Here is a 26140-nt window from a genome sequence, read left to right as displayed (position 1 = left end):
GTGGGCCTTCAGAAAGGCCAGCTCACCTCCTTCCATGTCTCTCAAACTTTGTTCAATTGTAAGAGACCACGACGTCCACGTCACAGATTTCTCAAACTTTGTTCAATTGTAAGAGACCACGACGTCCACGTCACAGATTTCTTAATAATTCTTATATAAGATAAGCACTTTCTATTTTCTAAAATGTTTTACCAGCACAAAAGCTCAACTCCACTGCTTTTATATGAACTCCTGCGTTCTATCGCTCTCAAAGCCGATTGTCGAGTAGAGCGGGCCGTGCGTAACTGCTATTTATACCATAAAAGTGTGACGTCACGTATGGCGCAACAGTCAGTAGAGGGAGTGCAATACGTTTCATTCAGGCGTGCATAAGAAATGAGAAATGAACCTTATGGCATGCCAGCCGAGATTGTTGCGCGTGTTCGTATTTTATAAGAACACCTGCGTTTCATATTTACACATTCTTTGTAGTTCAAGAAATACAAATTGAATTACTCCAAGTTATAATTTTTGACATTCCATCATAAATGTAAGAAGTCAATTATTAATATTAAATATTTTCTGTGTGAAAGGAAATTAATTTAAAAGTAATGAAATTTTGCAGTTTAATTTGCACTTGTTTAAAAATAACTTCGTGTTTTTTATACCTTTTTAATTTTAAGACGATTATTGAGGGCCCCGGGCGCTGTTGAACAGATCGCCCCTGCGACAGGGAAAATGTTTCCTTCCTTCGAATCCCGACTATTCATTTTGACCAATAAGAGAACGCAGGAAGGTAAGAACTCTGGAAGAAGTGTCCTGAGTTCGATTTCCTTCAAGGGCGGTTCCTTTGGCTCCGAAACTAAGCGAGACAGAAGAAGAGTTTTTTGCTTCGAAGAGGAGATTTCGGAAACGAAGGCCTCGACACTGAGTTCGAGACCCGACAAAGATGATTTCTGTTGACGGGAAAGCACCCATGAGAAGAAATCGACGCCAAGGCAAAATTCTTTCGTTTCGGAGAGGAAATTACCGGGTCTAAGGTCACGGACACGAATACAGACCTCGGTTCGAGTCCCTGTTAGGATGTTGGTTTCTGAGGTAATTTTACGGGCGTATTAAACGACGACGTTGACTAACACGGATGCCACTAGATGTCTCAAAAGTAAAGTGCTGTACAATTTGTAATGTTACCCAAATATCGGAAAAGTTTTTGTGGTAATATAATTTACCGCATTCGACCGGCGGATGAATAAAGCACGTAGTTTGGTGGATAAGAATAAAAGGTGTATGAAAATGCGCCCCACTGACAAGTTCTTGTTCATATTAGCTAACATAGACATATGCTTATTTTGCATGCATCGCGTTAAAGAGCAAATGAGCATAAGAACAAGTCATTTGTCTTTTATCTTTGATTGCGCTTAGTCCAGCTTAGGTCGTTGCAAATATTCCGTCCCAGTCAGAGGCCGTGGGGGTAAAAACTTCGAAGTCCTCCCTCTGTAGGCCTTATCTCCGCCTGGACCAGCTTAATTTCTCGATTTCGCACGCACAGTTCACGCTGAGGCGAAAAATCCAATTGTCGGCAGTTGGTAGTCAGTCCAGTGCTTTAAAAACATTCGTGTGCACAAGAACTTGTCAATGGGGCGCATTTTCATACACCTTTTATTCTTATCCACCAAACTACGTGCTTTATTCATCCGCCGGTCGAATGCGGTAAATTATATTACCACAAAAACTTTTCCGATATTTGGGTAACATTACAAATTGTACAGCACTTTACTTTTGAGACATCTGGTGGCATCCGTGTTAGTCAACGTCGTCGTTTAATACGCCCGTAAAATTACCTCAGAAACCAACATCCTAACAGGGACTCGAACCGAGGTCTGTATTCGTGTCCTCTCCGGAACTAAAGAAATTTGCCTTGGCGTCGATTTCTTCTCGTGGGTGCTTTCCCGTCAACAGAAATCATCTTTGTCGGGTCTCGAACTCAGTGTCGAGGCCTTCGTTTCCGAAATCTCCTCTTCGAAGCAAAAAACTCTTCTTCTGTCTCGCTTAGTTTCGGAGCCAAAGGAACCGCCCTTGAAGGAAATCGAACTCAGGACACTTCTTCCAGAGTTCTTACCTTCCTGCGTTCTCTTATTGGTCAAAATGAATAGTCGGGATTCGAAGGAAGGAAACATTTTCCCTGTCCCAGGGGCGATGGGTTCAACAGCGCCCGGGGCCCTCAATAATCGTCTTAAAATTAAAAAGGTATAAAAAACACGAAGTTATTTTTAAACAAGTGCAAATTAAACTGCAAAATTTCATTACTTTTAAATTAATTTCCTTTCACACAGAAAATATTTAATATTAATAATTGACTTCTTACATTTATGATGGAATGTCAAAAATTATAACTTGGAGTAATTCAATTTGTATTTCTTGAACTACAAAGAATGTGTAAATATGAAACGCAGGTGTTCTTATAAAATACGAACACGCGCAACAATCTCGGCTGGCATGCCATAAGGTTCATTTCTCATTTCTTATGCACGCCTGAATGAAACGTATTGCACTCCCTCTACTGACTGTTGCGCCATACGTGACGTCACACTTTTATGGTATAAATAGCAGTTACGCACGGCCCGCTCTACTCAGTAGTTGGTTGGCTTTCCTCAGTGTGAAACGAATGGTGGTGTGAGCAGCTTCTAGAACAAGATAATTCTATATATATATAGTGAAAATATTTCCTGCAACGTGTTTAATTTCTTATTCAAATCTTGCTGCCTGCGACATGGAGGTCTCCAGCTCTTCACAATGGGTGAGTCAAGGGTTTCCTACTTATTAATAATATTATTATTTCTGAGATGATAAAGTTGCGTCATATTGTGATAAATATATATATGTTTAAATCTTGTCAGTCACAATCACAATAAAATTCCTATTAAATATTAAAATATTATTATAATTAGCATTTAAATATTTAAAATATATTAAATGATGTTCTCTATCGAAATGTTCCATTTACATTAGAACATCACTTTTTACACGACATGTTTCAGTTCTAAAAGAACCATCTTCAGGTGTATAAAATTATATAAACTTAAATATAATTTCTTAAATGCAACTTTTAGTCAGATGTTTATCAGATTTCAAATGAAGTTTTCTTCCAGATTTTATTGTATTTTTTAATATCTTATTCGAAGTTGTTCTGTATATGTATGTCGTGCTTGACATGATTTTGTGTGGGTGAACGTTTTGTTATCATCCTGTAAAGTAAATAATATAAAGACTAAATGAATATTAATAAAATTAGAAATAGAAAATAAAATAATATATTTGATAATTTAATTTTGTTTCAAAACATGTCGTGTAAAAAGTGATGATCTAATATAAATCGAACATTTCGATGAGAACATCATTTAATATATTTTAAATATTTAAATGCTAATTATAGTAATATTTTAATATTTAATAGGAATTTTATTGTGATTGTGACTGACAAGATTTAAACAAATATTATTATTTCGTTATCTTGAGGGATTTTATGTCATTCTTAAGAATTCAAATGCTAGCAGCAACACACGTCCGCCATCATCTACAAAGTTACTTGAATTCCGGCTAGGCTAAACGGCTGATAGGGACCTATGACTGGGTCACTTGTCGCATTCAGACATTGTTAAAGGTTGTTTTCAGTCTTAATTTTTTCGTCTAGAGGAAAGTTATTGTTGAGTGAACAGCTTAATTTCTCAGGATCGTTGTTTTGTATTACAGATTAATCATAAACTGACTTGTATATTGCAATTAAAGCTTTGAAACGTTTCCTAACATGCTAATTTTAAAGGTAAATCATTCATTACAAGGAAGGCCTCGTTATCTGACACAGCCTTAATTTCTCTTTCTATAAGTGAGGTCTTCTTAATATTTTCTGGCAGAAACGAAAATCGATAGCAGTGCAGCACAAACAGCCAAGGCACATGCGATTTGTGTGTGACTGGGACAACAATTTCATAATAAATATTAACCTCATGAAGTTGCAGAGAATTCTTGGACTATAAAATGACTCATTTTTTGTCTGTCCTCAGGTAAACCCTGCTGAAACTGAAGACACGAGGATCACTTGCTTCTTGATGAACAGGATCAGGATGCTGGCAGCAGAGAGTAAGTGTGGTTTAATTCCGTGCATGCAGTAAGTTGTGGAGTACAGTCCGTAAACCTCGTCAGTGTGATGTTTATGTACGTCTTTCTAGATGTCCAGATATGCCCCCCAGACTTCCAGCAACTCTTCATTATTTTAAGTGATTTTGTCAGAAGGAAAACCAAAAAACGTTAAATGCATTGCAATTTTGCCTTTTTAATAGTCATTCTCAGACATTTTAAATTTGCTGGACTTCAAAGAATCATTTTCTAGTGAATTATGTACGTTTACTTTGCTCTCTGAGAGTTGAGACCAAGATTAATTTTGTGTCCACGTGTACCTTGCGCCTCAGTCACAAGTGACGAGGATGAGGTCTGTCTGATGGTCCCCCAGGGTAGACACCCATCCCTCTTTCGGGAAGACTCGATGAGAGCCAGGCTGTTTAACGACGTCTTCGTTAAGAAGAATGTTTTCCGGTGACCAGCATGCAAATCCCAGTTTTAAACACTGCAAATAGCAATCAGTAATGCATTGCGTAAGAGACACTGGTTTTTCCAACTGGAAGTGACTCTTAAACTGAATTTGGAATTTGATCACGGGCAAGAAAAATGCAATTTCAAAATTACAAACTCTTATTACAGTTCATTTTTTTTAACTAAACTAACTCTTTTCTTTACGTAGTAATACTTAACTCCTGACGCTGTTTCTTGAAATAACGTCACATGAGGAATTTAACAGACCATTTGATGCAGTCGTGAATTGTTACAGACACGGAACTCAAAAACCAAGTCCTGTTCGAGCGCCGGCAAGGACAGAAGCATAAAGTGAGTCTCGCAGCAGTGAGGGAAGAAAACCTCAACCTAAGGAAGGAAAGAAATTTGCAGGCGGAGCAAATCAAGCAGCTGCAAGCAGAAAGTATGTTTGCTCTCATTCTATTTAAGTACTAAGTCAAAGATTACAGGCTGCAAATTGCCTCAGTATGAAATTCTGTTCGTTACCATGTTCCTGCATGTCTCATGAGATATCCAGATATTCTCCTAGGCATTTTGTTCTAGTTACCTTCAATATTTTGTCTTCGCCCTGAGTTGCAGACTAATTTATGTACCCAAAGAAGAAGAGAGTTTGCTCTCATATTTTGACCTCGAGCCTTAGGAGGTGAAAGGCATTAAAGTTTGAAATTATCCATTTCACAAAACATTTCGGTTGCAATCTCTGACCTGAAGAAGGCAACTCCATTGTTAGTCGAAATGTGGGATAATTTTCAACATTATCAGCTGCCACTCTTTACACCTAAGGCTGCATGAGACATGGGTTTCTGGTCTTCGGAAAACCCTCTCGTCTTTTTCCATCTTTACATTCGTAACAGTTTCGAAAGACAAACTTTCTTGTTTGTTAACATATAGTCAAAAGAGGAATTTTACTATCTAAAATAATTATCGATTGTTACAGACTTTGCTGCAACACAGCTAATTGAGAAGCTGAAGGCAATGAAGGATGACAAAAATCAGGTACGTTTAAACTTTCTGTTGCATTGTGGGGCATGGCTCTGAGTTATTCTGTGCTTTAATGAACGATTCCTTGAAATCATAAATACTAAACAGTAACTGAAAATTGTCAGATATTGGAAAAATGAAGAGGTAAGTGCTTTCTAAGGCGTGTAAATAAAAGTGAGAAGTCAAATCCATTTCGGACTGAATCATTTGTTGAAGAGGAGGAGAAGGATTTCATCTGTAGTTGTCAGAGTGTAGTTTGTAGGACGAAGTATAGCTTAAGGCAGTTACTCGGTGACTCGCGATGTCGATGGGGTCGGACACGAGTATTCCCTGTCAAAAGAGAGGGTACCCAAGGCTTTTACGGATGAAATAGCATAATTTGGGTGTATCATCTTTCACTGATGATGCAGTTGTGAACATATAAACTGTGATAGAAAATAATAAAGTGAACAGTTCTACGTCAACTGCAGCAGAAGAAATGTTGTATTTTTTGTGAGAGGTGATGAACACAACACCTGGAGCCTAATTTCAGTCATGTACTGTTTAGGGCTTTATACATACAGGTCTCTTATTATCTGAGCTGTAGGAAGCATCGAGTAATGTATTAAATGCATGATTAAAGCCAGAAAATGGAAAAATTGTACGTAATACTGTGATCAAAACAACATTTAAGAGTGAACACTTTTGGTTAATGTTGTGTTGCTTTGGTGTCATTCACAGCAGCCTGCAGCAAGGCCAGCCACTGAAACTACAAACACCATGAGCACCAGGCCGGTCATTGAAATAAAACTCAATGAGGTGAAACTGGCGAGATGTGAAAACGCCTGGCGACCTGGGCGAAGGAAGCCGGCGACCAACGAGCAGGCTGCCCAGACTCAGGTATGTTCCTGGCATTCATTTAAGGACAGGATCCTGGAAACAGTCAATAATGCTGTATCTGCCCCAATGCAAGATGGCTGAAAGGAACAGTCCTGCTCTAAGTCTACTCTAACTAACTAGGTGGCTTATTGAAACTGAAGGTTCATCGCCAAATTAAGGAACAGGCAAAATTGTAGGTCTATATTTTAATCTTGATGCTCTTAAAGATCAGACATTTCGATCTGAGAAGCTGCAAGCATTTCCGGAATTCGTCTCCTCCTAATTTCCTCATCACTTCTTATTGGAACTTTGCCACACTAAAAAATAAACTTTCTTTTTGCTTACTCTTTGATTTTAGAAGCAATGTTTACCTTTCCAAGTGTTTAATTGCATATAATGAGTATGCATTGTAATTATATTTCTCAATAGACATTGGCTTCTCATGACAACAGACTTCTTCTTCGGTGTAGACAAAACGCGGCTGGACGGCGCATGCAGAGCAACTGGCTCTAGGTTTTAATCATCTCTATGAAGGCTTTAAGGAAGTAAAACATGTTTCGCTTTATTTCTGTGTTTGCGTTCTGTCAGATGATGAGAGGGAACTTGATGTTGCAGGAGCTGTTAAAGAAGGCTCGCAGTTTGCTCAACAAACTCACGCCTGACAAGTTTGACAAACTAGTTTCACAAGTCCAGGATCTGCCAATTGACAGCAGCGATCGCCTGAAGGGCGTCATCGACCTCATATTTGAAAAGGTGAGGCACCGGTCTTTAGCAGCTGATACATTCAGACAGAGACGTCATATTGATAGAAATTCCCTTCTTTTGTAACTTTGCAGCTCAATTTCTTAAATATTGAAGTTATCCTCAGTGTAGTATTGGAGACGCTAGGGGCAAGTGAAAATTATAATTGTTACTGTTCACTATGATAATAATCTTAAAAAGCAGTATGCTGATTGTTCTCTCTTTAAATTCACCTCCAAGCTTAGAATTTATCTGCTCTCATCTAAAAATGTTTATCTTATGCAAGAAAATTAAGGCTGTCATGAAATGTGTCTTGCATCTGACTGAGATTTTGAGTTTCTCAGGTTTAAGGGATAAAGATTTACTTTTGTTGAAGCTTCATTTAGGTGGCCATCATTTCATAAATTTAGTTTATGTAACGTATGCTCAACAGAGTTGTTTTTCATAAATATAACATGAGAGCAAAGTGATAATGTTGTGTGTTTTTATGTGCAGGCTGTTGATGAACCAAAGTTCACAGAGATTTATGCACGAATGTGCAAGGTTCTCTCCAGCATGAAAGTTCCGGCAGAGCGTGGGAACAATGGCGAACCAGAGGTCACCTTCAGGAAGTTGCTGCTAGGTCGATGCCGGGCAGAATTTGAAAAGAATCCTGAAGCAGAAATAAATCTACAAGCCACACAGAAAGAGATTGAGGAAACAGCAGACCCAGTAAGTGCTTCTCTAATGTCTTTGTCTACGGTCATATGTTACTACGCTTCTGTCCACTGATTGGGAATAGCTCCGTCTGCTTGATCGAATGGAATAGATGTCTCCTCCCTTTTTGCTTGAAGATGAATATCTATCATTTGAAAAATTATTATTCAATATGTTGTTCAGGTTTTAAGACTTCTTGAAAGACAAGAAAGAGACATAATTGATAAAGACTGACTGTAGAACGCACATAAACTTAATTTAAATTATTATGAATTAAATGGTTCCTCAAGATGAAAAAAACATTTTCCTAACTTCTTAGGTTAGTTTAACTTCCTATAATGAACACTTAATGTACTCATTTTTTTCAAAATGTTGTAAACTCTCATAATAATGGACTCCGGCTGCACTCGACATTTCTCATTAGGTCATGGCGTTCTTTTGGGGGCATAAAGGCAGGGGGCTTCTTGACCGGCTGAGTATCGTGGACACAAACTTTAAAATGCAAACTTACATATGTTGAAAGCGGTGCATTAAAGAAGGGCTCTTACAAGATACCATCAATAAAGGCGATTTCTAATCTTTTCTACTTATTTTTTCTGCAGGCAAAGAAAACCGAACTACAGCAGGAACTGCGTAGGATACAAATGAAATCAATAGGAAACATCAGGTAACTTACATTTTTCTTTGTGATTTTGAAGCTCTACATTTGATTCATCAGTGACTCTGAAAGTAGTGAACTTAAGAGTTGTGAATTAGGACAAGACACTGAGAGGAAATTTGAAATGTTAATGGGTTCTTGCCCTCCAGTATGCAAGTGTTCCACAAAATCCAGGACAAATTTCTAAATGTGCTTCATAATGCTGCTGCTTACATGATCACACACTATCATAAAGTCTCCACTTCCTCGGTATTTCTTCTTCTTGGTATTTGCATCGTGAAATGGCACTGATGGCTTTCCTCCTTACAGAATCAAATGCAAATTACATAAAAATAATTATTTAATGTGAAATTTTCAATATTCTGTCTCAACTGTTTTATATTTATAAACAGATACAGATTTTTACAGGACCACGTACAGAAATATTATATTTCACCTCAAAAATATATATCACACACAAGACACTGATTAAATTCCATCTATTTAAACAAAAGTTCTCATTATTTTAAGGCACAAATCTTTCTGTACCTTGTAGAGGCAAAGAACCTCGTTTCTCTTCTGTTCTTTGGACTTTTACTATTGTCTTAACTCAACCCAAGTGATATATTCTTCACTATGTTACAGGTTTATTGGCGAGCTGCATAAAGCAGATATGCTCGCCACAAGCACCATGCAGCATTGCATTAAACGTCTCCTTACCAAAGAAGACGAACATTCCTTGGAGTGCCTCTGCACTCTTCTGATGACGGCCGGAAAGGATTTTGAGAGCAAGAGCCAAGTATGTTTGTTTTCATTTTTTAATACTTTTAGTTTTAATTTGCAGTTCTCCTACCGTGTAATTTATTGCCTTCCTTTGGGCTCTATGATGACCACAGGTTTATACGGAAAGTACAATGCAAAAAGCAGTAAGTGTGTCCCTTTGATCTCACTGACTTTCTGGCTTCCATTTTGTAACATGTTATACATTCTTTGCACAAAACCATAGCGAGAAGGCATTAAGGGCTGGTTGCACCTTCTCGTCCATCTGTCTTTCCAGTCCATTCAATTCGAGAACCAATGGACAGACTAGGATGAAATTTGATATGGAGTTTGTGGTATTCTGCACGACCTCGCATAATCCTATTTTGAATATCCTCCTAGGTAGAAAGTCAGGTGCTGCAATCTGGTGGCCAAATTGGGAACTGTCACAGAAGGTGGATTCGATGGTTGAAAGTGCACATTGTAAAGAACGCGTGAGGATGTTGCATCTATTCTGATATGAAATACCTTTCTGAGCTCGCTGACAATATTCTGAATAGTGTTTCTGTGTGATAAATGATCACCGTGACATGTTCTTCTGAAATTCTTCATACTCTTCTACACTCTAACATGTTTCATATAAAGACGCCTCATGCCGTGACTTCAACTTGTCCCCGTCTAGTGCGACGGGAATCTTGCTCAGTATTTTGTTACACTTTTACGTTTCCTCTCATCACCTCTGCTGAATCATGTCAGAATTCACTCAGTCCTGACAGGACAAAGCAGGAATCTGATCGAAGGGTCATGTCTAGGCTCAGCCACCAAAAATCTCGGTTTATGCCTTTGTTTAGATGAGACACATACTTACGTTTTGTTCGAGACAGCAACCTTCAGCTCTCAATTTAAATTTACACGCGCCTTCCCACACAGCAAGTTCTATGTGAACTACATGAGTAGTGGCAGAATTTTCTAGTTTTATGTGTAGGCTTATAAGCGTAAGAAGTTAATTATGCCCATGAAATGTGACTTTAAATTTTTGTTTTCTTGCAGGATCTGTCTGAGTTCCTTTGTGGAATGAAGGAAGTAACAAATAAGAAGGCGGTGCTCTCTAGCAGAATAAAGTTTAAAATCGACTACGTCATCGACCTGAAGCAAAGCAACTGGGCTCCAAGGAATGGACGTTAGATGAGATTTTTTAAATAAACAAATTATTTAGGTTTTTTGTTAAATACTTCAGTATTTAAATAGTAAAATAGTTTAGTTCTTTGTTAAATATCTGAATTGTTCACATTTGTTAAATAAATAAATAATTTAGTTTTTTTGTTAAATACTTCCGTATTTAAATAGTGAAATAGTTTAGTTCTTTGTTAAATATCTGAATTGTTCACATTTGTTAAATAAATAAATTATTTAGTTTTTTTGTTAAATACTTCGGTATTTATATAGTGAAATAGTTTAGTTCTTTGTAAAATAGTTCAATTGTTTAAATCTTGAAATTGTTTATTTTTTGTTAAATTGTTTAGTATTTAAATAGTTTCACTGTTCAGTTTTTTCTTAAATATCTGAATTATTCACATTTGTTAAATAAATAAATTATATAGTGAAATAGTTTAGTTCTTTGTAAAATAGTTCAATTGTTTATTTTTTGTTAAATAGTTAAATTATTTAATGTTTTCTGAATTGTTTATAATTAATATATTTAAGAATATTAAATAAAAAACATGTTCATAAACTTTCCTGTTATTATTTTAGCAAAGTAATATTTCAACGAACTTGTCGCCCTCATTGCACTAGTGGTTAATGTCGTCGCCACTGGACCCAAGGTACGCGAGTTCAAACACTGCTGAGGTTGATGGAATTTTAAGGGGTGATAAAAATCCATAGAACAACTTCCTTCGGAAGGGAACTAAAGCCGGCGGTCCCATGCCGTAGATTTATGGCACAAAAAACAATGAACGACATGTTTCCTAAGCAAAACTCCCTGGCCATTTCTCACACAAGTCTCTCCTGATTCCTACTAGTTGGCTATAGCAGACAAAGATAAGGATTGAGTAGAAATTGTGCAGAGGCAGTGGGCTGGGCGCTCACTACTGACAAATGCACACTTCGAAAAGACCAAGAAGACAGAATATCCTATCTGCATTAGTATCGAAGAAGCAGTGCAGATATATAAAACTATACACAGACTGAAAGATGACTCTAACGAGTACGGAGCACCATTAAACAAGAAGGAATGGTCTCATCCAGCGGAAAGAATAACTCTTGATGAAGTGAAAGACTTCAATTAACACACTGTGGAAATCTATACAGATGGAAGTAAACACCAAGGAAAGGTGAGTGCTGCCGCTGTTATCTTCAAAAATGGAAAACTAATTCATAGCTTAAAAACCAAGTCACCCGATCACTGCTCAAACAATCAAGCTGAGCAGATCGGAATTCTAGAGGCCTTGGATGCAGTAACAACTTTAAGGGAAATCAGCATTGAGGAAAGAATACACAGATAGTCCAGTTTCTCTCGATCTACTAAAAAACAACTTCAAACATGGCTTTGTAATATCTGAGATAAGAAATAGATTAAGGAATCTCAAAGATCAAAATTGGACTATTCATTTTGGGTGGATCAAAGCACACATCAGAATTTTCGGTAATGAAATAGCGGACAGATTAGCGAAGGCAGCAGCAGAAGATGGTGGAAATGTAGTACATGCAAAGAAGCCTAAAAGTACAATTATTAAAGAAACAAAGGAGGAAGGGATTATAAAATGGCAAAATGAGTGGAGCGCCACCAATAAAGGAGCAGCGTGCAAGAAATTATTCCCGTCAGTGTGACAAACAATGAAGCTAAATATTGAAATAAGTCCTGAACTGGCAGCAATGACGACTGGCCATGGCAAAAACAAATCATATCTACACAGGTTTGGAATCATTGACGACCCAAGATGCTAATGTCTGAAAGCAGCACAAACAGTGGATCACCTCATATATGACTGCGATAAACTACAACAACCAAGGCGGAACTTAACAGATGCAATAGTCAAGAATGGTGGCACATGGCCAGTGTTGCATGAAGAAATTGTTCAGAAATTTTTAGGTCATTTTAATAAATTCATTAAATCCATTGATTATAATACAGTTTAGCACAGGAACATAGGTGCAAACTGTGGCAATGGATCATGATATTAGAGTTGTATACTCTATTAACGTGCTATATATTAATGCATGTAATATTGCAATCTTGTAATGGGGCATGCTGAATAAATGTAAATAAAAAAGACAGAATATTTTAACTTGGTACCACAAAACACAAGTATGTGTACTGAAACAATTAGTAACAATATTCTGATGTGGGGGAACATTTTTTATTCCAACATTCTCAAGATAACAAATGATCGCTGCTACTTACACTACATGACTGAAGCTTCGGGCTCTGAATGCATGTTCTTGTAGGAGATCCAAAACAACCCCAAAGGCTCAAAATATTCATCACTTTTCGCTTACGTACGACATGCTTAATTTGGCCCACAGTTTAACAACGCACCCCTCTGCATTTGTCTTATTACCAGTCATATTTCGTTCTATGTAGGATTTGAGGTTGTGGTGATGCAAGCAATTTTTATTTTTTATTTTATCATACAAGTATGAAAACCTAGCTCGTGTTCTGCTAACTTCTCACTGGAGTCGGCTTGCATGTTTATAAATATAAACAATTAGTCCTCTTTAATGACAGAAATAAAACAATGTTTATCTGACTTGCCACTATGAAACACCAAGATCTAAATTCACGACACTAATAAATATTTCACTTACACATACAGTATCATCATGGTACTACAGACTAATTATTTCGTGCTGACATCAAAGACCCAAGTTATTTGAATACTCAAAATCAAATTAATACGCACTGTCACTGCATAATTCACCTCATTTAAAAGGCTCGTCCAATGTTAGATAGAGGTCTCTTTAACGTGTTTTATTCCAGGCACTCCCAGTATCGAAGAACATATACTCATAGCTGAGTAGGTAACACACACAAAGCACGTTAACTTTGTTAATTGAAGTATCATTACGCAACGCTCTGACACATAAACGGAACAGACCTAGTGACACCTACAAACACAATCTGTCAGTCATTTGTCTCCTTGGACTGGGTTATTTAGTGGATTTTGTTACTTCCTTGAATCCACTGAAATTTTTACACTGTAAAAAATTTCGTACAGGTTTGTGGTCTTCAGTGGTCAGCTACATACAGAGAACTCATCTCAGGTCATGGTTACGCAAATAATCAACTAATTATCTGGAAATATCCATCAATGACAAAGGTAAATGATCATTATTTTAGTGAGATGAAATGTTAATAGAGAAGCGATTGAAAATGAATTGGTTATTTCTGAAAGTTTTGTATTGGGAGATGTCTACGAAAGTTCACTCAGGATATTTTCATGTATTTTAAAATTATACATATATAATTGTTTAGTTGGAAGATAGAGTTATTTCACACTTATTTTTGAGCATCCTGTGGCTGAGATTTAATTCTTGTAGAACAGGCTCGTGTTACCAGCCACTTTTGTATATTATTGTCTGACTTAGTGTTTAGCACGAAAAACAGGATGTTTCTGATGCCCAGTCAGGCACCCATTAACAAATATTTTGTAAACGAAAGTCTTCTTCCCCCACTCTCTATTTGCTTCGTCATAAATCATGAGTCAGTATACGTACTTATGCCGCAGTACATGGCACCGACAACCCATCCCATGAGAACCTGAAATCTCAGAAAATGTTTCTCCAATACTGTCATGGCAAACTTTGTAATTTATGTTTATTTTGATATTGTTCCCATCACCTTTACTCTGCCGTGCTTGAGGGAATGAAAGAAGAAAATGGGGTGGTTTTCCTGACCTCTCAATTTGGTCTCAACCCACAACTCCTATGTTTCTTCCTCTTGACCTTCCTTCTCTCTCTGTTGTGTTTCTTAACCTGTCATTCCCATCTTTATCACAGCCTCCATTGTGAACATTTTCCTTTCATTTTCATGTTCAAAGCCTTCTTTGGGATTTGTCTATTATTCATTCTTAATGAACCATTGCCCATACCATCTCATTCTGTTCTTTGTTAGATTCTCTCTCATTTTTTATTTTATTATCCTATCTCTTTTAGTTTATCAGTCTATGCTTCTTAAAAATCACTTCTCTACTTCTATTAATCTAGTAGTTCAGGATTTTACTATTTAACATAAGAATTATGATCCTTAAATTTGGACTGAAACTCTTTTATTTTCATCATTGCACTGGGTGAATATTTTAAATTTGTCCAGGGACCACAGACGTTAATAACTTCTGTGGTCCCCGTACAAATTTATAAAGTATTTCCATAAAATATTTTTCATCTAAATGTCAGACTGGATCTTGTCGTTCAAACAAAACACTAACACAATACGAATACCAGGACCACCTTCTGCGGGCAGAGTCAGTTTGTATTTTTACTGCAAGAGTTTATTGGCCCCATGCCAAACCCCAAACCCCAAAGCTGGAGAACTGGTCCTTGCGTAATTTTATCAATAAAATTAGAGCATGGATTAGGTTAATTAAATCAAGTCTTGAATTAATTTCAGGTTGCTGAATTAACTGGTATTGCAACTGGCTGTCTCCAGATGGAAGCACAGTGTTGTCTGCTGGTGCAGATGAAACTTTAAGATTGTGGAAATGTTTTGCTCCTGATCCTGCCAAGAAGAAGAAAGAGATAAGAGACTCTAAGGCTGCTCCGAGCATGTTTAAGGGAATTCCATGATGAAATTTGGTCACACAAATTATAATGTATCTATTGAAATCCTGATGTTGAGTGAACAAATAATTTGTTGTTATTGTGAACTGTCTAGTAACTTACATAAATGTTCAAGACGCGTACTTATGTGGAGTGTTATGCAGGACTGCTTGTGATTTTGGTGATATGTATATTTATTTGTTTTATTTATACAATTTTATTTATTTATTAAATGGTTTAAATTATTACAACAGTATTTTTTATTAATGGCATTCAGTTTTCACCCACCTGTTCACAGTGGTCACTTTTATGAATGTATTAATACAATCTTATTCATAGAAAATTGTATTAGCAATATTCATACTTCGTATGGCGACGTTCAGAAACTGTAAAATCATTACGTCTCTGTTAGGAAAGGCAGATACCACTTTCCTGGAGGACAGTGATCAGAGAAGTTTGTTATTCATTTTGGTAATTCAGATTAATTGTATATGCATTTGTTGTGCTGTCACTGCACATGTTGCAAATGAATATAAAATGAGAATTTAACTAACAACAAAACATAATCTGTCTGTATAATGACAGCCATCATCTGAAGACAAGAGTAAAGCCAACTCCTGAAATGTGTATACCACACACATATCAGGCAATGGTCAATGTCTGACATAATATTGGTATCATGAATGAGTGATCTATTAAGTAATGTGAAATTACAAAAGTAGCGAAGGACAGCATTATAGTCGATCATAATACATGAATAGCTTGGAACACTGAAGGTAGGAGAGGAAAAATACGTTCGAGGAAACAATAAGAAGGAAAGAGTCGGAAGTTGCTGATGCTTTCAGTATATTAAAAGGGGTAGGTAGATGCAGTTTTACATTTAAAAGATTCATGTACCATTAGATGCCCATTATTCAAATTATTCCATCCACTGAAGCTGAGATAAGAAGGTAAAATTACTTGAAGATTTCTGTCTTCTGTGTTATTGCGCTGTGTAGTCTGGTCGATGTTAACCAACGTTTCAGAGGTCATACTGCCTCCGTCATCAGGGAGATAACCCAGAAGACAGAAATCTTCATACTCACCGCTGTGAGAACCTCAAGTCTTACGTAAAATTACTTACTTAAAATCAATCGTACGAGGTTATGATGAAATAGGATGACGCTTTTTGAAAGATTGTTGATCTCTGTTTTATCACCCATTAAGTAATATCAACTAAGGAGATACACCGAGTGTGAAAAATTATCCAATATCAGTAGTAACTGTTTCCTGATGCACTTGAGAACGATATGTACAATAGGTTAGGCCATGAAATGAATATTAATAACACAACATATTGGGCCCAGGACACTTTGCTTCAAGGTACATGCACTAAAATGCTACCTTCATTTTGCCACAGATGTATTTATCAGTAAACAGCTGTTATGCCCTTAATAAATGTTAATTTGACTGCATATTGTTTAAAGACAAACAATAATTAGACATTCTCTTTCAAATACCACAATCTATTTCTAATATCGTCCTGTATGATTTCCACATAGAAATTTTGAAAAACATAGCTGAATAATATACAAATGTACAATTTAAATGCAAACACAACATATGCATTAAAAAAGTCCCACCAAGAAGACTCATACTAGCATATCTGACTTTTGCACAAACACCAGTCTACTATGCTATCCATTTGTCTATCAGTAAATTTGGATGTCCAAGTAAAGTATAGTCTTAAACATCAATTTGCCATGGAACATAGTCTCATGACTCCAAAGTCCTTAAAAATAAAATAATTAATGTTCTTTTAAGATTAGGCAAACATGCTGACATCTTTGGTTAACACTATCTGGTACATGTAACTGAAAAGGACGTACAAATAGCCACAAATGGAGAAACATGAAGACATTAATTACAAATGATCAGAATTATGCTGCCAGCTGTTTACTCACATTACTTCCAATTTTGGACCTAGAAAATTTGAAGTACGAACGAAAGACTTTTGCCTTAGCTCGTGTTCTTATCGCGGTTACGTTCCTGTCAACAGAAACCATTCTTCTTGTCAGGACTCGAACCCAGTGTAGAGGCCTTTGTTTCGGTACTTTCCTCTTTGAAGCAGAAAAACTCTGATCCTAGCTCCTTTGTTCTCTGTCGCTTAGTTTCGGAGTTAAAGGAACCGCCCTTGAAGGAAATCGAACTCAGGACACTTCCCAGAGTCCTGACCTTCCAGCGTTCTCTCATTTGTCTTAAGGAGTAATTACGCCATGTTTCTTCTGTACGAGCCACAAGAAAACGGGTAAAGCAAAGCCAACCCTCAATTTCAACTTCCGCGGTATTTATTATGGGGGAAATATGGCAGTTTTTTACAAATTCATCTTCTGGGCCTCAGGACAATTTTCGGATTTGTGATCTTGGTCAATCAGATCCTTTCACAGGAACAAACAGAATTTATCTTAGCTCCATCCTTCCCTAGTACTTGCTGTCCGAACAACAGAAAATATCTTTGTCGGGATTCGAAGGAAGGAAACATTTTTCTCTGGCCCAGGGGCGATAGGCTCATCAGCGCCCGAAACCCCCCAAACCCATCATTAAAATTAATAAATTATACTGAAACTGGGCGGTTTTTTTAAATAAGTAATAAGAAGAGGTACTGGAATTTCTAAAGCACACCTGCAACAATCTCTTCCGTGCATGCCATAAGGATCATTATTGATTTCTTATACATGCAGTATAATTGCCTGAATGAACCGTATTGCACGCCATTCCTTTACTAATTATTACGTCACAGTTGTCGTCCGCATTGTTGTATTAGTATATTATTATAAAAATTTGTGATTTCGTCGTCGTCAATAAATTACGTCATCAACAATGTCAACTATAAACAAACTCGGCATTGTTGTGGAACACAACAATGCCGAGTTTAGTGTCTTACTCAAGATTTTAAAACTCAACCAACCTCCCCGAAAGGGGGTTGGTTGCTTTTTAAACACTTGATCAAGCTCCCCCGAAAAAGGGGGTTGGTCAAGTATTTTAACCCTCCATTCGGGGGGGTTTAATTTAGTTTCTTACACAAGATTTTAAAACGCAACCAACCCCCCCGAAGGGGTTGGTTGCTTTTTAAAAACTTGACCAACCCCTCCGAGGAGCTCCGAAAGGAGCGTTCTGCCCTAGTATTGCCGTCAACAGTCGACTTTCGTCAGTCTGGAGAGAACTGAGCTCGTAGAAGAGGTATTTTGTGCTGTTAAGTCTTTCACAATAACCAAAGCGCTCATCATATTTAAATTACTAAGAAACTCTTGACACTGTATTTCACTCTTTCCATTTCATTTTGCCGGTGGACGTCGAGGTCTCTCCCTCTTGAACAAAGAGTGAGGTAAGGGCATACGAATTATTATTTTTAATATTGTTTATCGCGTTTATAGGTTACATCTGCATTTGTGAACTCTTGTAAGAGAATTAGGCTTGTCTTCTTTTTAAATCACGTGTTCCCAACCGAACTAAAGTCACTTCTACGCCCCTTCTTTTGGCTCAATAAAAAAAAATAATGCACATGTAAACTGTGGCCATGTATGAAAAATTCAATTCTCACGTGCCATATTAGCCAACATACACAAATGATAATATCGCATGCATCACGTTAAAGAGCAAATGAGCATAAGAACAAGTCATTTGTCTTTTATCTTTGATTACGCTTAGTCCAGCAAATTAGTAATTTGCAAATATTCCGACCCAGTCAGAAGCCACGCGCAACATTTCGGAACAATTTATTATTCTCACAATCAGGAAATGTTAGCCCCACGTCCAACCCACAAGTCGCAGAATCACCCCTTGTCGGCTGTACGCGAATTCTTGTTCGAAACACTCCGTATAGTCAATCGTGATCCTGGTTTTGTGTGGACTACGGGCCAAAGTTCCCTCCCTCTCTGCAGCCATTCTTGTTTCTGGGGCTCACCTAGCCTGGTATTCCCTGACCATCGAGGGTAAAGCAAGCCGAAGCGTGAAGATGCCGCTTGGGCACAGGAACAATTATCGCAACAACGAATTATCTGAGGCAGAATCGGAATCAACCCCAGAAAATTCTCTAAATTAACGAAAGTAAAACCACGAAGTACTCAAGACAAAGCTGGAATGTTATCCAAGCGATATTCAGTTCGAATCTTGTACAACGACACAATCCGCATCTTATCGAAGGAAAATTCCTTAGCAGTTCCTAAAATCCATTTACACATTCACCCTGGCCCATTCACAATTCATAACAAACTTAGCGTCCGCCATTTGAAGCCGCCTGTGAGATTATTGAAACTCTGTGGCACCATAATTTAAAAAGAAAAAATTAGATCCAATTCCTGCCCCCTCTTAAAACACGTCAAAAATAGCCGTTTCATCCAACCGCAGTAAACTAACACGTTGGTATCAGCCATCCCCAGCTTCCTGGTTCTTCTCAGTTACTTTAAAGCAAGCACAGAATGTACTCCCACGATTTATCATTCATAACAATCCTGTCATATTTAAATAATGGATACGCAACATTATCAGTTGATAGAGTGTTGAAGCAACAAGAATAAATCACTATATTATCAGTCATGGTGAACGCCTTCTAACTGGTTTACCCATCAAACTACGTATACCTCATCCCTCATGGCCAATGTCCGCAAATACCTGAAAACAGTCAAGGAGGCCATGTTACCACAAAAACTTTTCTGATATTTGGGTAAACTTACAAATTGCACAGCACTTTACTTTTGAGACATCTGGTGGCATCCGTGTTAGTCGACAGTAATACAGAATGAAGCTATTTTTGTGTTTCCAAATAATAAAACTATTTACGTACGAGGATTTATCAATGAATTTAATGCTCGTGTGCTACTCGGAGCTACTGAAAATGCGTCGTTAAATAAACTACGAATAAATAAAAATACATGGTAAACTATAACCACACAAAATCAGCAGATTAATTATATTAATTACAGGCCTCATCATTAAACGTGCGTCGTTTAATACGCCCGTAAAATTACCCCAGAAACCAACATCCTAACAGAGACTCGAACCGAGGACTGTGTATTCGTGTCTGTGACCTTAGACCCTGCAATTTCCTCTCCGAAACGAAAGAATTTTGTCTTGGCGCCGTTCCTTTATCGCGGTTGCGTTCCCGTCAACAGAAACCATCCTTGTTGGGACTCGAACTCAGTGCCGAGGCCTTCGTTACCGAACTCTCCTCTTCGAAGCAAAAGCTCTGATCCTGGCGCCCTTCTTCTGTCTCGCTTAGTTTCGGTGCTAAAGGAAGCTCCCTTGCCGGAAATCGAACTCAGGACACTTTTCCCAGTCTTCTGAACTTCCAGTGTTCTCTCATGTGTCTTAAGGAATAATCGCGCCATGTTTCTTCTTCAGGAGCCACAAGCGAACGAGTAAAGAAATGTCAACCCTCAATTTTGAATTCACACATGACCAGTGGACACTGCGGTATTTACTAAGGGGAAATACGGCAGATTCTTACAAATTCATCTTCTGAGTCTCAGACGGTTTTCGGGCTTGTGACTTTAGCCAGTCAAATCATTTCCCAGGAACAAAAACATAATTTGCCTTAGCGCCACTCTTCCCTAGTGCTTGCTATCCGAACAACATAAAATATCTTTCCCGGGATTCGAACGGGGGAAACGTTTTCTTTGGCCCAGCGCCCGGGCCCCTCAAAAATCATCTTTAAAATTAATCAATTATACTGAAACGGACGTTATTTTAAAATAAGGGCAATTGGAAATGCAGTTTTTTCTTCGTGTCTCTTCCGAATATTTTTAAATTTATTCTCTCCTTATAGGGAAAGTACTTTCTATTATGACTGAATGCAAACAAATTATAAGCTAGAGTAATTATCTTTGTTTTGTTTTTTCAACTACCAACAATGTGCAGATATTGACCGACAATGGTCAGCTTTTACGGGAACACCTGCTTGCATAACAATGTAAGAAAACGCATTGGAATTTATAACCCACACCTGCAACAATCTAGCCTGAGCATCCCGTAAGGCTCTTTTCTCGTTTCTTATACATGCAGTATAATTGCCTGAATGAACCGTATTGCACTCCATTCCTTTACCTAAGAAACTAATTGTTGCGTCATCTGTTTACTCGGCAACCGAGGGCGACTGATGTTCAGCAGGCCAGCCGAAGCCATCCCCAAAAGACGGCCAAGTCAGCACAACGAGTGGTTAGACTACTCGGCTACCCTGACTGAGGTTTTCCGTGCTTTCCTCAGTTGTAAGGCGAATGCCAGGGTATAACTTAATAGGGGCACGGCCCGCCACCCTTTCCCCCGATCATGGAGGCCATCAGCTGAAGTGATCTTCCCCCCATGCCGCAGAGGCCTTCAGCCGAAACGGCCCCTCCCTCTCTGGGTTCATACCCTAGAGACCCAACCAACCAAATTCCTTCGACAACTTGCCTGACAGGATAACCTCCCATCAGCAGCAACAAATCCCAGTTTGAATGGTCGAGGCTCCCGCCACGACGAAACCCCGTTAGCGTTAGCAAAATTTCCGTTCTTATATTACGACCGTTTACCATTTCCAGCAATGCGTCTTGTGCGCAGGAATGGTTTCACCTAGGTAGGGACGATGCTTGCGCTTGCGCAGGCCTCTGCCCTCAGTTAGCTTCTTTGGTTGGGTTTGGCTTTCGTTATTGCGGAAAGAGCTGAGCTGTGAATCACTTGTAGAAGAAGTGCGTCGTGGAGTAGATAATTTTGTGCTGTTAAAAACGTTTTAGAATATCACAATTACTTATCTTACATAAGAATTATTAAGAAATCTGTGATACTGCCCTCCACTCTCTCCATCGAGTGTTGTTGATTTCATATTTGACTGTCTTCATTTACAGTTGTGTAAACCGGATCATGACAGAAATTTATTCAAGCTTCAGAAATAAGGTAAGTTTAAACCGTAGATGAACAAACTAGTATTTAGTTACATGTCTGAATACTTTATAAGGAATGTAAATAATGTAGCCCGTATAATTTACGTTTTATTCGTGCATCAATAATAGGCAAAATTAATCTTCGTTTCTGTGAAACTAATGACAGTTCGTCAGCGAAAAGTTGGTGGATCCTGAGATCAAAGAAGTAACATACTGAAAATTATATACGTGTAGGTTTAAAATCCTCCCGAAGGTATCACCACCTTGTCGGGTGAGGAGCCTGAGGGGAAGAGACCGCTGGGGAGACCTAGACGTAGATGGGAGGATAAGGTCAGGCGGGATCTATGGGAGATAGGAGTTGAAGGAAACTGGATTTTGTTGGCCCAGGGCAGGGTCCGGTGGAGGGCTTTGGTTAATTCGGTGATGAACCTTCGGGTTCGGTAAGCCATTTAGTTAGTTAGTTAGTTAGTTAGTTAGTAGGTTTAAAATTACGTGTGTGTTTAGTCTAAGGAATCTCGCTGTAGGTGTTCTGCGGAGGTTCCGTGTATGTTCGTAGACTCATCCCAGTAACTTTCACTTTGATTTTTATACTTTTTCATGTTTAATGTAATAATTAATTCGTCCAATACAGCACACCGTGAATATTGCAAAGGCCTGACGTAATTTAAATAAACATTTCAAAATATTAATTGAATAAAAATTTTCTTGGATATTATCCATCGTCTAGTAAATATAAAACGTAAAACGACGTTTCGGAGATGGGGCTCTATCTCCGTCTTTAGGTATCCAAATAGGAGATATCTCAAGAAATCCAAGGTGGGCATCGAGTTTCGAATTAATATTCATGTGTATTTATTCCCACCTTTTGTGAGTTTTTTGTCTTCTGGCTTTATTCGTGTTTATGAATTTTGATTTCTACTTACTATTCTTTTACGTCCCACGGATGGATGGTGTGGTAATGACTTTTTATTTACTTTGTCCGGAGATAGGGATTAGCTCTATCTAGTGGGCCCAACTGTGTAGGAACCTGAAGACGAAGATAGAGTCCCATCTCCGAAACGTCGTTTTACGTTTTATATTTACTAGACGATGGATAATATCCAAGTAAATTTTTATTCAATTGACTCTTCACCATCGTCAAGAAGTTTTAGATTTGATATTTCAAAATACTAGATTATATTGGTGCGTCTAGTTGTGGATATAACTATATTATAATTAAGTAATCGACTCCATACAAAAGTATTTGTAAATGCATGCGCTATAAACTCATTTGTCGCATGTCTTGACTTTGAGAAACTGTCATTGCAATAACAAATAAGACATTGTATCTTAATGAAATGCTGTTTTTTTTCAGATGAGGTCGCATTTTACAAAAGTAAATTTCTACAGAATACTGGCAATTTGCTTTGCTGTTTTGACCCTGGTACGTGCTTGTTTTATTATTGCTTACCGTACATTCTTTGATTAGATGAAACTCAAATAACGGACGTAGTGTTTGTTTTTAGTAATTACAAATTTAAAATTACATAATTAAAATACCATTATCATAACTGTATGGAATATTATTTTCTTCTAATTAAGCATCTCTAAGTGTATATGTTCTTGGTGTGCAGGGGAAATCCATCCATGAGTTATCAGCTGGTCACAGTGAAATGATTTTTCTCTCCGATGGCAGCATCGTCAGCCCAGACAGGCAAATATCTTTGTGGGAGAAGTATTTCGGCCCGCAGCCAGGTACGTACTGTATCATGCCAAAGGCCAGTTGTTATCAGGCTTGTGAGAGCGATGAAGTCTCTGTCTCAATTGAAATCTCGCCACCCAGCCGTTCGTTTTGGTTGAAATTTGTATGTTTTCATGATGCTTGTGGGTGTGACGTATCGAGAGACCATAATGCATTGATCCAGTTACAGCGATGTTAATAAGAAGTAGTAGGTCTGCGCAGTTTCAAAAATAAGTATAACCAAAAAGGTCACTTCATTCGAGAATTATTAATTATAATATATTACATAAAATTGTCTGCGGTCAGACTTCGATATTTTGTACAGTTAACTTCTTGAGTAAAAAAACCATCCAAATTTCTCCTTATTTTATTTATTTGTGATTCTGCTCTTCTCGTGATCGGTTTTGTGATGAGACTTAAACTCGCATTTGATGTGCGTTCCTTTGATACAGACCTGCAACTTTACGACACAAGTCAAGTAGCACACAGGCTAAAGTGTTAGAAGTAAACAAACAAAGTTTGGTCATTAACATTTTTTAGCGTAAATTGCTGTCTGTGTAAACTCTAAAATCGAGATTTTTTTTCCTTCCAGTCCGTAAGGTGGTGCAGGATGTGTGCGCGCTGTATGCCGCTTTGAAAATCGTGACAGGATCTATGATGCTGTATGGAATATTCACGGTGAGTAATGTGCCCAATGACGTTTCAGAGGCCCTTGTTGCCTCCATCATCAGCATATCTGAAACCTTATTAAAGTTCTACCAGTCTATACCTCACAACAACCCAAGATACATCCATCTTAATACTCGCTGTCATGAAAACATGAATTCTCACTTATATGATATTTTTGTTTACTAGGACAAAGCGCAGTGGGTGCGAACAGGCCTGAGGGTGTCCTCGATTATTCTGCTGAAAGATTTGTACACTGATATCTCGTGCATTTACTATATAACAAGTCATATCAGCATTGAGGCATCCTTAAACTACATTACAATTACCGACCATCTTATTCGTAAGTACTGCGCATACTAAAGCATTTGTTGCACTATTCTTAACTCCTGAAAGTGTGATATGATTTTGGTTTTATTATTCATTTTCGAGTGTTTGAGAACAAATTGCCGAAATAAGTTGTACTTTTCACCAAGTAGTATTAGGGTGATTAAATCAAATATGAGATTGGTAGGGCATGTAGACATAGAAAATTTGATAAAATCGTACCAAATTCTACCCAAGTAATCTCTGGTGAAGAACATCTTCTTACTTCAGAAACAGAAGTTTAATTGGGAAGATGATATTATATTTTATAGAAATATGGCTTGAGGCTGAGGAATAGATTTACGTTACTCATGACAGGGCACAATGGCGGTATTTTGTGAATATGACAAAGGACCTTTGGTTTCCATGCAAGCAGGTAATTTCTGTAATAGTCAAAGTGGTTACTGAGATATGTACATTTGTGGATATTATTTGCTTGGTAACATCCACTTGCGTTCTCTTATTTTCCATTATCTTATTCCTTTGTTTCTCTTTACAGTTTTGGAATTCGTCTTGGGAGAAGCGACCCGTCGGTTTGTAAATCTTAGAGAAAGAAAACTGGAAGAAACGAGTGATATGTCTGCTGGCCATGACAGAAATGCCACTGAGTCAGAGGCTTCCTTCGTTACTTCGGACAGTCTATAAGGGACTTCCATAATTGGTTCAGGTGGAGGTCGTCTTTCTGTCTCGTGTTGTTAGGGCACCGCTTCCCAAACTTTTCCCTTCATTACCCAAAACCGCTTATCAGAAAGTCCTTTTTACCCAATGCAGGTAAAACACAAACTGCACAGAAAACATATTTTAAACATCTATAAACATTTTAGCAGCTACAACAAATTTGGTAATTATTCACCATAAATATTTCATCACCAGGTCCCAGCTAATGAGTACAAAGCCACTGCTCCATCTCATTTACTAGTTCTGCAAAATTGGGAGGAATTGGAGACAGAGCAGACCTCACATCGTATTTGTTGTGGCTGCCAAATGTTTTAGAGATGTTTAAAATAAAGACATTGCAACAAAAATATTGTTTGCTTCCTATTTTTTATCGATCTCTCTTCACTTTTCATACATGTTTTCTGTGCAGTTAGTGTTTCACCTGCATTGCGTTAAAAGGACTTTCCGATAAGCGGTTTTGGGTAAATCTAAATCTAAATAAATACTTGTTAGCTCAGTAGAAACTTGGGCCAAATGATCAGAGGGGATGCTGAGTTCAAGCTACGCCTTACGAACAGGAGGACGGCCTGTGCCTGGTGTGGTCTTGAAATCCACTCCCCGAAGACCATAGAAAACCTCTGCCACATGTTTTATGTGATTTTTGATGTTGATGTCCTGATGGCACTTACAAGAGCTGGTTCCTCTGTTATTGCAAGTCTCGATTATTGTTATTATATATTTTAATTATGTTTCGTTTTCTTATTTCTTCTTCCTGTCCTCATTCCTCAATTTATATTCTGTCTA

General features: G+C 37.8%; 2 protein-coding genes across 4 annotated transcripts; both read left to right on the top strand.

Annotated features, from left to right (window-relative positions):
* The first annotated feature begins 2688 nt into the window (after positions 1–2688).
* On the top strand, positions 2689–10491 carry LOC147872782 (eukaryotic translation initiation factor 4 gamma 3-like). Its single transcript, XM_087354901.1, has 7 exons — positions 2689–2776; positions 4041–4116; positions 4862–5008; positions 5543–5601; positions 6307–6465; positions 7060–7197; positions 7681–10491. Exons 1-7 carry the CDS (start codon positions 2750–2752, stop codon positions 7954–7956), a joined length of 882 nt encoding a protein of 293 aa, XP_087211027.1. The 5' UTR covers positions 2689–2749; the 3' UTR covers positions 7957–10491.
* Positions 10492–13497: 3006 nt separating this feature from the next.
* On the top strand, positions 13498–26085 carry LOC147872781 (uncharacterized). 3 transcript variants are annotated; one of them, XM_087354966.1, is made up of 6 exons: positions 13498–13596; positions 23282–23350; positions 23541–23661; positions 24240–24325; positions 24503–24656; positions 25179–26085. In XM_087354966.1, exons 1-6 carry the CDS (start codon positions 13588–13590, stop codon positions 25322–25324), a joined length of 585 nt encoding a protein of 194 aa, XP_087211092.1. In that variant the 5' UTR covers positions 13498–13587; the 3' UTR covers positions 25325–26085. The 3 variants fall into 3 exon arrangements, with proteins under 3 accessions (XP_087211092.1, XP_087211091.1, XP_087211090.1); XM_087354965.1 differs by lacking the exon at positions 13498–13596 and adding an exon at positions 21161–21940; XM_087354964.1 differs by lacking the exon at positions 13498–13596 and adding an exon at positions 22717–22882.
* The last annotated feature ends 55 nt before the right edge of the window (positions 26086–26140 follow it).

Source organism: Zootermopsis nevadensis, unplaced genomic scaffold (assembly GCF_977971745.1).
Source record: "Zootermopsis nevadensis isolate Lab colony 2312 unplaced genomic scaffold, Znev_1.0 Znev_ptg000024l, whole genome shotgun sequence".
Classification (NCBI taxonomy): Eukaryota; Metazoa; Arthropoda; class Insecta; order Blattodea; family Termopsidae; genus Zootermopsis; species Zootermopsis nevadensis.
Note: the sequence above shows the minus strand (reverse complement) of the source record. Positions and strands in the feature narration are given on the sequence as shown.

What these genes read in the sequence shown, in the direction of transcription:
- LOC147872781 (XM_087354964.1), top strand. Translation starts at nt 22,829, where the DNA reads ATGAATTTTGATTTCTACTTACTATTCTTTTACGTCCCACGGATGGAT. An exon ending in TGCTGTATGGAATATTCACG is followed by an intron (nt 24,326 to 24,502) that starts GTGAGTAATGTG and finishes TTTGTTTACTAG; the next exon opens with GACAAAGCGCAGTGGGTGCG. An exon ending in AATTACCGACCATCTTATTC is followed by an intron (nt 24,657 to 25,178) that starts GTAAGTACTGCG and finishes TTCTCTTTACAG; the next exon opens with TTTTGGAATTCGTCTTGGGA.
- LOC147872782 (XM_087354901.1), top strand. Translation starts at nt 2,750, where the DNA reads ATGGAGGTCTCCAGCTCTTCACAATGG. An exon ending in TCTCCAGCTCTTCACAATGG is followed by an intron (nt 2,777 to 4,040) that starts GTGAGTCAAGGG and finishes GTCTGTCCTCAG; the next exon opens with GTAAACCCTGCTGAAACTGA. An exon ending in TCGACCTCATATTTGAAAAG is followed by an intron (nt 7,198 to 7,680) that starts GTGAGGCACCGG and finishes TTTTATGTGCAG; the next exon opens with GCTGTTGATGAACCAAAGTT.